Source organism: Pteropus vampyrus, unplaced genomic scaffold, assembly GCF_000151845.1.
Source record: "Pteropus vampyrus isolate Shadow unplaced genomic scaffold, Pvam_2.0 Scaffold227, whole genome shotgun sequence".
Taxonomy (NCBI): domain Eukaryota; kingdom Metazoa; phylum Chordata; class Mammalia; order Chiroptera; family Pteropodidae; genus Pteropus; species Pteropus vampyrus.
Window position 1 is genome coordinate 952,832 of NW_011889008.1, and position 13,533 is coordinate 966,364.

Consider the following 13,533-nt stretch of genomic DNA (forward strand, 5'->3'; position numbering starts at 1 on the left):
CGTGCCTCGGCTTCCCAGAGCAGCCCAGGGCGAAGCACCTTCAGGTCGTCTGCAAATGCAAGCGTCGTGTCACCCTTCCTGTCCCAGGAGGACCTCCAAGAGGAGGTGGTCGTTCAGCGGGACCCCCAGGGATGAGTAGGCTAGTCGGGGGCAGGAGACAGCTTGAGCAGAGGCCCCGAGGTGTCGGCGGGCAGCAGAGAGCGACCCTCTGGGTGGACAGGACCCGAGTCCAGGGAGGCGGTGGGGGTCTGATTTGGTGTGAGTTGACGGGATGGTGGGATTTCCAGGTGACACGGGGTGGGGCGCACACGCCCAGGTCTGTCACTGTGGAGGGAGCTGCCGCGGTCCCCCAGGAAGGGGGGCGAGAGGCGGTGCAGCGCTTAGGGCCTGGCCGGGGGTCTTCCTAGACTCCAGCCCCGTTTGGCATCTAGTTCACCAGTATCCTGCTGACCCTGCCTGGGCACGAGGTCGTTTTCTAGATGTCTCATTGGCTGCAACTAGGCTGCTGAGAGCCCCAAACACAGAATATGACGGGAAAGTGGAAGCTAAGAAAATTTGAGTGGCAGAAATTCCAAAGGAACACAGAAGGACTAGCAGCTGGTTGCATCATTGGTTCTAACTCCAGAATGTCCATTGTCCCTTTTCTGGACAACAGAGTATCTTGTCCTGTCCTATCTGTAGGCATATGGCTGCGTGGGGGGAAAGAGTGTGAGACTAGGGTACAGAGGCTGGGCTTTGCTCCCCCCCACGCCTTACCTCTCCCCAGGAGGTCTCAGGAGCCCGTGGTTCCCCCTGGAAGATCAAGGTGCTACATGGGTCCCTGCTGAGGAAAGGTCCCTCCGCGTGTCTGCGCAGGGCCACATCCGTGTCAGGGCCTCTGGGAACCTGCTTGGCGGGGCAGGCAGAGGGGGTTCTGGGGTGCTCAAGCTAGCCGAGCTGTCTGGGCCCAGCCCTGGAGGCCCAGAGGTTGGGGTCCAGACCCCACTCTGCTGGGCAGCAGGCTACTTCACCTGCCGAGCCTCCGAAGTGGGAGCCGTCAGGGCACCTTCTTCCTGGCCCTGTGCAGGGCGAGAGCTAGGCGTCAAGCGCCCAGTGCAGGGGCGCCCTGAGGTCAGCCCTTGGGAAGCGCCCGCCGCAGCCGGTGGCTGTGCTGTCTTACCGCAGTGCCTGTGCATCTCGGGTCTCCTCCTCCCTCCGGGTGGGCTGGCTTGATGTTTGGTTTGCTCAGAGCTGTCCTGGTTCACGGTTCGGCACCAACAGCCTTTCACTCTGGGAGTGCAGGTCAGACGGCGTACTCTGGTGGCCGGTCTGTCCGTTGGATCAGGAGCCACGGAGGTTTCACTTGAGGTGGTGGCTCTACGTGGCTGTGCTTGGATCCCTGTGGAGCAGGAGGGCAGGGTGAGCATCCTTGGGGACCGTTGTGGCTCAGATGAGGACATGGAGGCCCAGAGAGGAAACGGACTTGCCTGGGGGTGGCAGGGTTGGAGGACCGTCAGCCCCAGAGTGGGCTGGACCGTGCTGGGTGCCCAGCACACGGCCCATCAGGTGCTGTGGCCTAGGCAACCGGCACGATGCTCGGGGTTGACAGTGTGGCAGGGGGCAGCGTGTGGTCGTCTGTAGCGATGGCAGCAGGCAGGGGTGGCTCTGTGGCAGAGATTGTGTTTGGGGCGGGTAGGGGATCCAGGAGCTCGTGACACCAGGTGAAGTAGGTTGGGGCCAGACAGGGCTTGATGGAAGGGGAGGGCGGGTGGTGTCAGGTGGAGAGCGACCCGGGGAGGAGTGCTGGGAGGATCGTGGTGGCATCTGCATGTATGGGGATGTGGGAGGGTGGTGCAGAATGCTGTCCCCACTTGGGGCGTGGCCGCCCCTGGGAATGGGAAGGAGTGACTGAAGAGCATGGTGGCAGCATGGTGGCGGAAGCTCCGGAGCGTTCTGGTGGCGGGAGGCGGGGCTCGTGGGTCAAGGGAGGACTGTCGTGGGATTGTCAGGCGTGCCACGGCAGTAACCCTGAGCGCCTCACATCGTGGTGCGCTGGGGGGGATGACGCAGCCCACTGCACAGCTAGTGAAGCACAAAAAAGGTCCCTTTAGCTGGTGGCCTGCGGGGCGTGAGGAGCTCGCTCTCAAGGAAGTGTTCCTGCCGGTAGCCTTTGCGAGTGGGAGCGGGGAGACAGCCGTGGGGAGGGCGTGGGAAGTGGGGTGCCCTGGTCTGCCCTCACGGCTGCTGTGGCAGTGAAGGCCAGGTCACTCTCTGGCCTGGGCGTCCCACCTGAGCCCCTGCCCCCACCCCGGCCGCACCCCCAACACTTTCGCCTGAGCGAAGCAGGGGTCTCTGTCCCGTGGGACCTAGGCTTCTGACCTCAGCGGACCTCTCTGGCTTGGTGGGTCCTTCTGGGTGTCCCTGGCCTGTGCCATTCTCTCCAGCCTCTTGTCACCTGGTCCCTCCACACCCTCTCTTTAGTGGCCCTGCTCAGCCAAGCACACATACTGGCCAGCCCAGGCCTCTTGCTGGATGTCCCCCTTCCTCCCCTGAGGCCGTTCCTGCTGGGGTCAGTGGAGATTTTGTCATCCTGGCCCAGTGGGCACCTCTTGCTCCAGGTCTTGATTCCACCTGCCCCCCCGGATGGACCGGCATGGCTGTCACAGGCTTGCATGTGTTTGATTTTGATGGACATTTCCTTTGGGGTCAGATTTCGGAGCCCCCGCTCCTTAGAGGAGTCCCAGGAGGTGGTGCGGGCGGGCAAGCTGCAGGCCCCTGGCCTCTCTGGAGGCTGCTGGTGCATCCAGGGGACCCCTGAGTCCTGCCAGTGGCGAGGTCTCAGCAGGATGGGGCCAGAAGAAGGTTCTAGTGAGAAAACCTGCAGAGGGGCCGGAGGGGAGTGGGCGGACTTGGAGGTTCATCAGGGTTGGGGAAGCCAGGCCGTAGGACACAGGCTGTTAAAGTCAGGCCCCGCGGGGGTGTGACCCTCCCCCACCCACGAGAGGAGGCCGACATGGCTTTCTTTTTAAATGTTGTTTTACTTGTCTTTCACGTCCCGGACGTGAGAACCTGCTGAGGTCTGGTACCTGGCAAAGGTGCCTCCGGTGCAGTCTGGCCAGACACCTCCCCGCTGTGCAGGGGTGGGGGGCTTGGTGACAAGTGCACAGTCCTGGGTCTAGGAACTAGTGACCTCTACAAGCTCCTGGTCTGGTCTAGAAGCCTAGCCGATGGCGGTGTGGGGCGGGTCCTCAGCCTGTGGACCGAGGGCTCCAGGGGTCTGGGGCTCAGCTCGAGGGCCCAGTCCACTGCAGGCCTGCTGCTGTGGGGTAGCCTGGGCCCGGCCTGGGAACTGCCGAGGTGAAGCGGGTAGGGAGGCAGCCAGAGGCACCGCGCCCGGAAAGACTGGGCGGCCCCTGGAAGCTGAGCAGTGGGGGCTGAGGAGCTCTGGGAGCAGAGGCCCAGGGTGGGCGGGGCTGGGGAGGCAGGTGCCCTGAAGTATCGCCAGACAGAAGAGGACAGGGGATGGCCTCACTGGAGCTTTCCTGCCTTGTCCCACTGTCCACAGCCTCTTGGGGCGAGTGTCCCCAGGGTACGCTCCTGTGTTTTTGCCCTGGGCAGGAGAACCATGGGCTGGAGGTCCCCATGTCCAAGAAAGGAGAAGTCACTTTGTGTCGGGGGCCTGGCCCCCGACCTGGAAGGGTCACAGGGCCCTCTTTGCCTGCCTCCAGGAGGCTGGTTTTATGGTTTTTTTGTTTTTGCCTTGGCCTGTGGGTTTTTGTTTACTTGTGAATGCCAATCACTTGTCACAGCTGAGGGAATCAGAGAGGACACTCCCCCGCCCCCCTCCTCCCTGCCCGAGGGACTGTGGCTCATACATGGCATTCTGGGCCCACTGGGCTCCAGGTGGGTGTGGGAGGCTCTTGGTACCCCAGTTCCACCCCCCAGCACCTGCGGTTGCCCTGCTCTGGGACAAGGCCAGGCCTGGGACTGGCCCTGTAGCTGGCTCCCTCACTTTGTGCTGTGTGTCCTTAGCCAGAGAGGGGATGCTGTCCAGCTGGCACATTTGAGTGAGCCTAAAAATAGACTCCCACCCAGGGCTGTAGAACTCTGGGCGGAGAGGGTGCTCCAGGCGGTGCTCCAGGCTCTCACCGCTAGGTCCTGCCTGGAGCTTCCTCTGGGCTCACACCCCTCCTGCAGCCTTCTCACCCTGCTGGCTTCCATGTCTAGGGACCAGGAAGCTGGGCAGGCTCCGGGTGTCCCCTGGGCCCCTCACCACTAGGAAGCATGCCCCCCTTTTACAGGTGAGACCATGGAAACAACATGCTCACCTTTCAGGCCGTGAAAAGTCAGGGTCCCAGGGACGACCGCAGCCCGCGGCCTTTTTTGCAGACCCAAGCTCTGCTGGGGGAGGTGCTGTCCTGCCACTCCGGAAAGGGGAATGAATGTCGCCATCCCGTGGTTCCTGACTCTGGGGGAGGGGCTCCCCAGTGCTGGGGGCCCAGGCTGCTCCAAGCCATGCCTGTTGCTGGTCCCCTCGCCCCTGGCTCCCACTGGCAGAGTCCGCAGCACCCTTAGCCAGCCTGGATCGGGGGTCCCCTGGTGGCAGTGAGGCCATAGCAGCGTGTCATCACTTAAAGGGAGAAGCCACATGCGCCCCATGCCCTTCCCCTCTCTGCCACCCTCTGGAGAAGGCGACACCATCCCCCCGTGTTCCCGGCCTTGCCTTTCAGAGGCCGAGGGGATCCGCAGCACAACACGAGGACCAGACACCCCAGCGATGACCAGGTGGGTCTCGGGCAGCGGAGCGGGGACCAGCCCGGTGCGGGGGAGTGGGGTCCCCACTCTGCCCTCAGCATCCCCTCACGTGCCCCCACAGCTCCCCTGTCTCCAGAGTCGTCTACAACGGCAAGAGGAACAGTGGCCCCCGCTCCCCGCCCACCAGCAGCGAGATCTTCACCCCGGCCCACGAGGAGAATGTGCGCTTCATTTACGAAGGTGTGCGGGGTGCCCCGACCTCCCCCCGAGCCCCTCCTGTCCTTCGGGGTGTGGGCTCCACCGCACTGTCCCCCAGCCCGGGCAGGTGGGGCGATGGGACCTGTGTGCTGAGGACAGGCTCTGGTAATGGGGAGCAGGCAGCACCCCAGAAAAGGCAGCATTTGAAGCTGGTTGGGTTGTTTCGGAGCGAGGGGGCTGCTGTGGGAGACGGTGCACTCTGCGGAGCCCACGGCTGTTCCAGAAGTGGGTGGCTGTGTGCTGGGGCGGGGGATGGAGAAGGCACGAGAGGCTGGGGGGGGGGCTGGGGGGGGAGCACAGCCCTGGGCATCTTACAGATGAGGGGCCCGGGCTCCCCAGGCAGTGGGGTTATGCTGGGGACAACTTGTAGGTCAAACACGGGCTGGTGGGGGGGGCGGGGCAAATGCCGTGAAGGGGGAGCTGGGGGGCTGGGGAGGGGCTGTGGGGACACCGAGTGGGGAAAGGGGAAGGATGCTTTCCTGGCTCGGACACCGACCGCCGAGACTCTGCCCAGTGGGCTGGACTGGCATGGCGCCCTCCTTCCTGCAGCCTGGCAGGGCGTGGAGCGGGACCTGCGGAGCCAGGTGTCCGGCAGCGAGCGGGGCCTGGTGCAGGAGTACGTGGAGAAGGCCCCTAACCCCAGCCTGAAGAGTGAGTGGGCGGGGCGCCCGCTTCCTGTTTCCCACTGGGAGGCTGCGGGGCAGGGTGGGCGGGACCCAGGGCTTCCGGAGGTGGGGGCAGGTTGAGGACAGGAAGCTGCCCCTCGTGTGCCCTCCGCAGACTGCCCTATTCCCCTACAGCCTTTAAGCCCATCGACCTGAGCGACCTGAAGCGCCGGAGTACGCAGGACGCCAAGAAGTCCTAACGCGCGGGCCCCCCTTGGCCTCTGGGAGATTGGTGCCTCCCGGTGGTGGCCCCTCCCCTCCTGTGGGCCCAGCTCCTGGGGGGGAGGGGGAGGGGCCGTACTCTGCAGGCAAACCCCAGGACCGGGACCAGGACCTGTGATGGATGGCCAAGGCCTGCCCCTCCTCCCCCAGCCCCGTCCCTTCCTGTGGGGAGATCTCAAGCTGCCCCTGTCACTGAGAGGGTCTGGGCCCTGCCAGCGCCTGCTCTGTCTCTGGAGCCGGCAGGCCCTGCCCACCCTCCGGGATCGTGAGCCTGACTCCCCTTCCCTTCCATCGCGTCCACTGCACCCCCCACCCCGGCCACTTCCAGGATCAGGAGGGAGAAGAGGGGGCCTCTGCTGTCGCCTGGGCCTGTGGGACTAGGCCAGGTGTGACCCTGAGGTGGTCAGGAGGCCGGAAAAAGGCAGCCCCACCACGGCCAGCGTGGGGTCCCTCACGCCGCTGCTTCTCTGGCCCGGACACACCGGGGAGCATATATCCCCCCCACACTGTTCAGCCCTGGCGCCTTCTTTCCTGCATCAGCTTCAGGATGGCTCTCCGGGCCTGGGACGCCACTGTCACCCCTCACATGGGCCTGGTGTCTGCAGCCCTGTGGCCACAGCAGCCCCCTTGGGCAAGGGCGTGAGGTCGCCTGGGGGGTCCTGGCTCTGTGCAGTGTGCTGGGAGTGTCACCAGGGCCCCTTTTTCTTCCTGTGCTCCCCAAAAGTCTGTGGCGAGCCTGAGGGCCAGTGAATAAAGGCGGGCGGCACTGCATCGTCTTCGTGGTCTGTCAGGCCTCGGCCCCGCCGTCCACGCGGTGCTGGGACTCCCAGGTCATGGTCGAGGCCCCAGGGCCCAGAGGTTCTGTCTGGTGCCTGGGCTCCACTAGGGGGTGCTCAGGCCACTTGTGGGAGGCGGAGGCCTCCTGGAGGACAGAGGCTGGGGCGGGTCTGGGCTCCTGTGGTATTTGGGGGGCAGCCCCTCTATAGCCCTGGACCCCCGAGAGACCTGAGCACGCTTGACCTTCAAACCTGGAAAGCCTTGGCAGGCCAGACCCAGACAAGACAAAGCGGAAATTATTTTGGAAGCATCTTTTCCCAGAAGAGTATTTTGGGGCTTGAGTAACCTCATTGGTGGCTTTGGAGACATCTCTGGGAGGTGGTTCCCAGGGCCAGGGTGTAGGAAGGGCGATTTGTGTGACAGCCTCTGAGGCTCGCTGCCTCTGGGCGCCGCGCCGGCTGCTGCCCTGGCTGGCTCCCGGTAACCCCATGGCCTCGTTTGCTTCCTGGGGACCAGTGGGGCGTTTTACTAAGAATTCCCATGCCCAGGGCTGGGTCGCCTGAGCTGGTCTCCACTGTTGGGCTGGGCAGGAGGTGTGGGCCAGGGGCACACATCACACCCTCCACCCCATATGACCTTGACCACAGGATGAGGTAGGACAAGGGGCGGAAACAGCCCTACTCCAGGTGGCCAACAAGGGTCTTACAGGGGAGGGAGCAGGGCAGGCTGGAACCCAGCCAGCCTTCGCTGTACCTGTGACCTTGAGCAGATTGCTGTCTTGAGCCTCAGTTTCCTCAGGTGGAGATTGGTGTCCACCTCCTGGGTGGCTGCCCAGAGCTCGTGTCTGCTGCCACTGTTTGTCTCTTCATGGATGCACTTGACAGGTTTTCAGCCTTGGCACAAGGAGCACAAGCCACAAGACTTCAGATGGCCGGGACAGCTGCTTCATGGCAGGCTCCACCTCAGTTCCCCTCCTGAGCAAAGCGAGGGGGTGGGCTGTGGTGGTCCAGAGGCCTGCTCCAGAGGGGTGCTGGGCCCTCCAGGCAGCCTGCTGGGGGTCAGCTCATTAACATATTAACTGCTTCGAAGTCAGCCTGACTGGGTTTCCGAGAGGCCTGTGGGTCCTCCCCTCTTGTGGGCTGGAAGGGGGACTCCCTCCTCAGCCGCCTTCTCCCACACTGGGGCCTGAATTCTGGGCCACCTAACCTCACCCAGAAGTGGGGGTGCTCCTGGGCCTATAACCCCCCACCCCAGGGTTCTGAGTGGGCCCATGGTACACCCCTCAAGGTTTTCTCTATGAAATGGAGGCCGTTGGCCTGGGATTGTCCTGCCAAAGACACCTCACACCTAGGAGTGTACATAACAGGCCACAGGCTGGGAGGGAGGGTGATCGGCTCAGCACTGGGGGGTGGGGGGGCAGGGCTGGGGGCAGTGAGCACAGAGCTGGGGAGACAGCACCCAGTCTGCAGAGGCACAGTCGGGCCCGGAGCCCCGACCAGGCAGCAGACTTGTGGTCCCATGCTGCCTACCCCAGCTTGGGGTCCAGACACTGGGGGCTCTGCCACATGGGCGAGCTCTCAGCTTAGCCACAACAGGTGTTTCGGCGTCCAGGCCAGAGCGGACTGATGTCAGCCATCCCCACTGTTAGCCCAGTTGCTGGCAGAGGTGGCACTCAGGACTGTGCTGCCACCACCCAGTCTGAGGCGGTGGAGCTACTCAGCTGTGAGTAGCTGGAGACACGCACTTGCCCCTCACGAGGGGAGGGCAGCTGGGGGCGAGGCCACCGTCCTGGTGGGCAGGTGTGTCTGCTCCCCAAGCACACACACTGCTGCTGTCATCCAGGCTCGGCTGCTCCGTGGGGCAAGCTTAGTCACCCCATCCTGCTAGTGAGGACGGGGAACCAGCGACAGACTGGCCTGACTCTGGCTTCTTAGCTTGTGTTTCTGTCAACAATGTAGTGAGCGCTGATTGTGTGTGTGCACTGAGCGTGAGCTGCAGTCCTGACTGTGAACGCGCGGCCCGCACGCCCCTGGGGTCTGAGGCCGTCTCCCAGGCAGTGAGGGGCTGAGGGCCAGGCAGAGCGCCCGCCACGGCTGCTTCACACCCTGAAGCCTTCCCGTCCCTCCCTTTCCCTTCCGTTCGTGTCTCGAAGGCCCCGGGGACTCAGTGGTGGAGTTCCCCACGGTCCGGGTTTGGCTGGTGGCGGCGTGTGCTGTGCGCGGCCCCTCTGTCTCCTGCACGGCTGGTGTGAGGTGAGGCCCAGTGGGCTCGCAGGAGACCCGGGTGTGAAAGGCCCGCTGCGGGGGGTGGGCGTTCAGGGGAGAAGCAGGGTGGCCTGTGAGGACCCCTCAGCTGAGGGGCAGGTGAGGAGCTCGTCGTGGCCGTGTGGAGTTGGGGTGCCAGTAGGAAGCCAAGTCTGCAGCGTGGACTTGGGGAATCACGGGGTGGGGGGAGAGAGGTTGGGAGTCACCCAAACACTGACTTTTACAGATCGATAGAGGAAGGGGGAGCCCAGGAACTGCACCGTGGGGAGCAGGCGGGGGTGGAGCTGGCGGGGCTGCAGGAGGGGAGGCGCCTCTCCGCCCCTGGCCTGCAGGCAGCCGCGTCCACAGAGCTGATGCTTCGCATTTCTGCTGTTAAACAGCACCGGAGACCTGCCCCTTCCCCACCTCCCGCCGCCCCGCCCCCGCCCGCGGTGCCTCCACTGCCCCCCAGAGGGTGCGTGTTCTCCCTCGTCGGGTTACATCAGTGTCTACGTATTCAGAGCTGAGCCATGTGGTAAATTGTCACATTTTTCTATTCTGTTCAACTTTTTGTTTCCCTGAGTTAGTGATTGCTTTATTAAAAAAAATTTGCTTCATTTTCTGTGTACTGATACGAATTAAGTCCTGAGCTCTCCACGAGGTCGTGTGAAGCTCCTCCCGGTGTGTCCAGTCACTCTGATCCCCTTGGGGGTGTCTCCTGGAGCCCCTCGGCCCCGGGGACCTACTCTGCCTGGCACATAGCTGCCCTCCTGGGGGTTCATGGGACTGTCCTAGGTCTGAGACCCGCTCATCCAAGTCCCTGATTTCCTCTTTCTGGGCCTCCACACCTGTTTTCGTGGCAGGCACGCATGCGCACTCGTGGGCTTGGCAGCACCTCTGCATTCTTTAGGGGGAACGGCCCGGGGGAAGGACTCGGGGGGCAGCAGGGCCTAGATGGAGAGTGAGGCTGTGTGGGTGCCACCCCCCAACCTCCTCCACCCCACCTGCAGGGCCGCTGGTCAGAACCCACGTTCCAGCCCCGGCCGGGCCTCCACCTCCGCCCCTGACTCCCCCGGCCTGCTCTAGTTCCCTTGGGGACAGCAACTGGGTGAGGGACAAGGGCAGAGGGAGCCAGGACGGGGAGGGTGGTCGGGAGGCCCCTGGGTGAGTGGCGCACCCCACAGCACTCGCAGGGGAGCCTCTGTGGGAAAGGGCTCGGAGGGGACTCGGGGCTAGGGGACCTGGGGCAAGAGGCGGCCCGAAGCCTCAAACTCGGGGGCCTCAGGCCTCCCCTGCAGGCCTGGCACTGCCCTCGAGTCCTGCAGCCCCCGCTAATCGCATGACGCAGGCCGCCCACCTGGACCACAGGAGAGCCGGACCCCTAACCAGCCTCCCGCGTGACTCCCTGCTTCAGCTGCGGCCGCAGCGGGCGTGGATGGCAGGGGCGAAGGCCCCCTGGGGGGGCCCCAGTGCCAGGCGGGTGAGTAATTCTATTTACCTCTGCTGAGAGGCCGCCTGCCCTCCCATTTGCTCCAATTAGCCGGACTCTGCCTGAGCTGCTGCTGGGCTGGGGCTGTGGGCACCCCTCCCCTAGGGCACGCGGTGCAGGGGTACCTGGCCAGCTGTCTGGCTAGTGTTCTCTGTGCCCGTGGCCCCCTTCTCCTTCGACAGAGCCCCTCACGCACATAGCCGCCCGCATCGCCACTTTGCTGCAGGGGTGCTATACGGGGTGCCCACGGCCCCCCGAGAGCTCCTGCCACTGCACGTGCCTCCAGCTTCTGTCAGACACACTGTGCCCCAGGGGGCAACTCGGACCTCAGGGTGCACCCCGGACACCCGGCCCCCCACAGTGCAGCACCTGCTCCCCCGCTGGCCAACACTTAGCTGTCCTGGCCAGTGTCAGCCCGCCCTGCCTGCCGAGCGTGGTGTCCGCCCACGCCACAAACGCATCTCCTCCGCACACAGCTGCCCCTGCGTGCAGGCCTGGCGTGGCAGTGGGGGGCGCGGCGCTGCCAAGTGGCAGAGCTGGGCTATGCAGAGGCCTTCACTGGACCATTTCAATTCTGGGGTTTGTGTCTCCATTTCAGTCTGCTGTGTGGCCTGCGAACTGCCCAGGTGGCTAGACCCGGGATGAAAACAGGCCAGCAGAGGACACCCAGTTCTGGGTTGTCCGGGGACGTCCTTGCTGGGCCTGAGTCCAGCCCAGGCCATGGCTCCAGCGGGGAAGCAGGGGTGTTCCCGTGGGGTCAGAGTGTAATGCTGGCGGCTTCCCTCGGCCACTGCCCGCCTTTCACGTCCTTCTGCTGGCAAACACTGACCCTCTGGGGTCGGGGGCCAAAGCTAAGGGGGGACTGTGCACTCTGGCCTGGGGTGGGGAATGGGAAGATGGCCGGAATGCACTCCACTGGGGACAGAATGGTACTGCCAGCCGCCACGCACACTTTGGGACCCCTCGGGTTTCGGCTCCAAGCTGTCTGTGAAGTGGGGGCTCCCAGAAGGGGGTGCCCCAGCTCAGGGCTCCATCGCGCTGGCTGCTCCCTTGCCCAGGGAGGCCCTGGGCCCGGCACCCCCTCCCCCGCAGCCCCGCTCCCCAGGGTGTGTGCACAGTGGACGCCGTGCCCGGTCTTTATTGTGGGGGACACACACACAGGGGCACAGGCGGGCATTCACAGGACAGCCCCCCACCGCACCCCGGCCCCGCGGGGCACCCCCCCACAGCACAGCAGGCGTGGGAACGGGAGGCCCTGCCCTTCAGTCCGCCCCGCTGGGAGACACGTGGATGGCGGGGCTGCTCAGGGGCCGTGGCTCTGGGTCGTCCAGCGGAGAGGGGTTCTGGCTGCCCCTGGAGAGCGGCAGCTTCTCGCTGGAGGGGCCTCGGGGGGCCCGGGCCGCGTAGCTGCCAGCCTGGCGCTCCTCCCGCAGGGCGCGGCCTGCACGCCAGCGGTGCCAGCGCCGCCGCCCCTCCGCCTGCACCTAGGGCCGCGGCAGGGTGGGCCACTGTCCCAGCACCCAGGACCCCCGGCCACTGGTCCTGGCGGGCCCCATGGCCCCAGACATGGAGCAAGGCAGGCTCTGTCACCACGGAGTGCGGGGGGCTGTGGGCATGGGGGACCCCTCCCTGCGTGCCCCCTGAGGAGGAAAGGCTGAGGCCGGCCCATCGGCGGAGGCGGGACACCCAGCACCACCCTCAACAAATGCAGGTGGACGCAAGGGCCAGGCACCTCCGCTCCACCCTGACCCCAACCCCGGGGCTGACTCCAGGTTCCCCACCTACCTCCTTGTTGAGGAAACAGTAGAGGACAGCCACCAGCAGGCCCTGGGGAGAGGGGGTGGTCAGGGCAGCCCCGAAGGGGGCGTGGGAGCTGTGTGTGTGGGGCGGGGGGCGGGCACCTGGAAGGAGCTGAGAAACAGATCGAAGAACAGCTTGGCTGAGCGCAGGGTGCCCTGGGCCTGCTCGTCCGTCACGAAGGCGAACACCACCTCGTGGACCCCCAGCAGGGGGATGAGGGTCAGCGTGGACTTGGCCAGCCTGCGGGAGTGGAGCCTGAGCCACTGCGCCCGGTGTCCCCTCAGGCCCCGCCCGCCTCACCCTGCCCCGCCGCCCGCGCCCACCGGAGCTTGTAGTCGGAGTAGCGCATCTGGTGGGCACGCAGCTTGGCCACGAGGATGTGAAGGATGCGGATGAAAATGAAGAAGTTGATCTGCACGTGGAGGGCATGGCTCAGAGTGGCCCTGGGCCCCCGTTTGGTCCTCCCGCAGATGGGCCTGGCGGCCACGCAGAGCCTTGGGCTGGTGGGCACCCAGCCAAGGATGGGCAGCCCGGCGTCAGGCCAGGGCGCCAGCCAGTGTCCTGGCCGAGCGCGGGGGCCGCCCTCCTTGAATGCCAAGGCAGGATGGGGTCCGTCTCCTTGGCCACTGCATGCCCACAGGAAGGGGGCTGGGGCCGACCCACCACCCCGCACCCGTCCCCGAGGGGCCAACATGTGCCTCGTTCCCTCACCAGGATGGCCAGGAAGACGGGAAAGCGCAGGATCCACCAGAAGCCCATGTTGTCGTTGCTGGTCCAGCACCTGCAGTGGGGCCTGGCTCTCGTCCCAGCAGCCCCTCCCCCCCCGCCCCCGAGTCCCTGGGGGTCTAATCAGAGTCTCAGGAAAGAAGGGGAGGGGGGCACCGTGACCCCCCAGCCCGAACGCCGGTTGGCTTACCCCCTCTGCTGACTCTGGCCAGAGACCGCCCTGCCACCCCACACGCGGCCCAGGACCCGGGGAGCTGAGCTCTGGCCATCCTTGGGTCACTCGTACTCACTGGACATTCTCGAACAGACTCTTGACCACTGCCCAGGGGATGACGAACAGCATGGGGGCGCCTGCGGGGGGCGGCAGCTGTGGTCCCCAGGCTATGGCCAGCCTGTCCCCCACCCCACCCCGGTTCACTCACCCCAGCCGATGCCCAGGTAGTAGGTGAAGAAGTCCCTCTCGGAGAAGGTGGCAGGGCCCAGCAGGCTGTGCAGGTACACGCCCTCCACCAGCAGCCAGCAGTAGTTGGCCACGACGCCGTACTGCATGAAGACCGCAGCCACCCGGCAGCCGGCCAGAGCCTGGCCGCGGGGGCAGCCCGAGTGAGCCTGGGTCTCA

The 13,533-nt window shown here is 65.2% G+C and overlaps 3 protein-coding genes and 1 long non-coding RNA gene across 10 annotated transcripts in view; 3 read left to right on the forward strand and 1 right to left on the reverse strand.

Moving 5' to 3' along the window:
- Positions 1 to 827, forward strand: part of PPP1R27 (protein phosphatase 1 regulatory subunit 27) — a 3,534-nt gene extending 2,707 nt beyond the window's left edge. Inside the window, exon 3 of the mRNA XM_011373718.2 lies at positions 767 to 827. Coding sequence (XP_011372020.1) covers positions 767 to 827 — 61 coding nt within the window. The remainder of the gene's footprint in view (positions 1 to 766) is intronic.
- Positions 1 to 6,650, forward strand: part of MCRIP1 (MAPK regulated corepressor interacting protein 1) — a 14,162-nt gene extending 7,512 nt beyond the window's left edge. Inside the window, exons 1-5 of one of the 7 annotated variants that reach the window (XM_011373691.1) lie at positions 7 to 105; positions 4,710 to 4,764; positions 4,856 to 4,974; positions 5,542 to 5,643; positions 5,793 to 6,650. In XM_011373691.1, coding sequence (XP_011371993.1) covers positions 4,757 to 4,764; positions 4,856 to 4,974; positions 5,542 to 5,643; positions 5,793 to 5,857 — 294 coding nt within the window. In that variant the 5' untranslated portion in view covers positions 7 to 105; positions 4,710 to 4,756 and the 3' untranslated portion in view covers positions 5,858 to 6,650. Of the gene's footprint in view, positions 1 to 6; positions 106 to 134; positions 1,399 to 3,486; positions 3,569 to 4,310; positions 4,765 to 4,855; positions 4,975 to 5,541; positions 5,644 to 5,792 lie in introns of those variants that run through there. The other 6 variants (XM_023538646.1, XM_011373690.2, XM_011373687.1 and 3 more) reach the window with 6 other exon arrangements.
- A 1,437-nt stretch (positions 6,651 to 8,087) lies between these two features.
- Positions 8,088 to 9,515, forward strand: LOC111747553. The gene is made up of 2 exons (XR_002783589.1): positions 8,088 to 8,908; positions 9,147 to 9,515. It is a non-coding gene; the product is annotated as an uncharacterized LOC111747553 (long non-coding RNA).
- A 2,135-nt stretch (positions 9,516 to 11,650) lies between these two features.
- The window catches only part of GCGR (glucagon receptor), a 12,343-nt gene continuing 10,460 nt past the window's right edge, over positions 11,651 to 13,533 (reverse strand). The window contains exons 4-10 of the mRNA XM_011373719.1: positions 13,337 to 13,496; positions 13,205 to 13,265; positions 12,900 to 12,969; positions 12,512 to 12,600; positions 12,290 to 12,428; positions 12,174 to 12,215; positions 11,651 to 11,872 (exon numbers count right to left, since the gene is read on the reverse strand). Of these exons, the coding sequence (XP_011372021.1) occupies positions 11,651 to 11,872; positions 12,174 to 12,215; positions 12,290 to 12,428; positions 12,512 to 12,600; positions 12,900 to 12,969; positions 13,205 to 13,265; positions 13,337 to 13,496 (783 nt within the window). The remainder of the gene's footprint in view (positions 11,873 to 12,173; positions 12,216 to 12,289; positions 12,429 to 12,511; positions 12,601 to 12,899; positions 12,970 to 13,204; positions 13,266 to 13,336; positions 13,497 to 13,533) is intronic.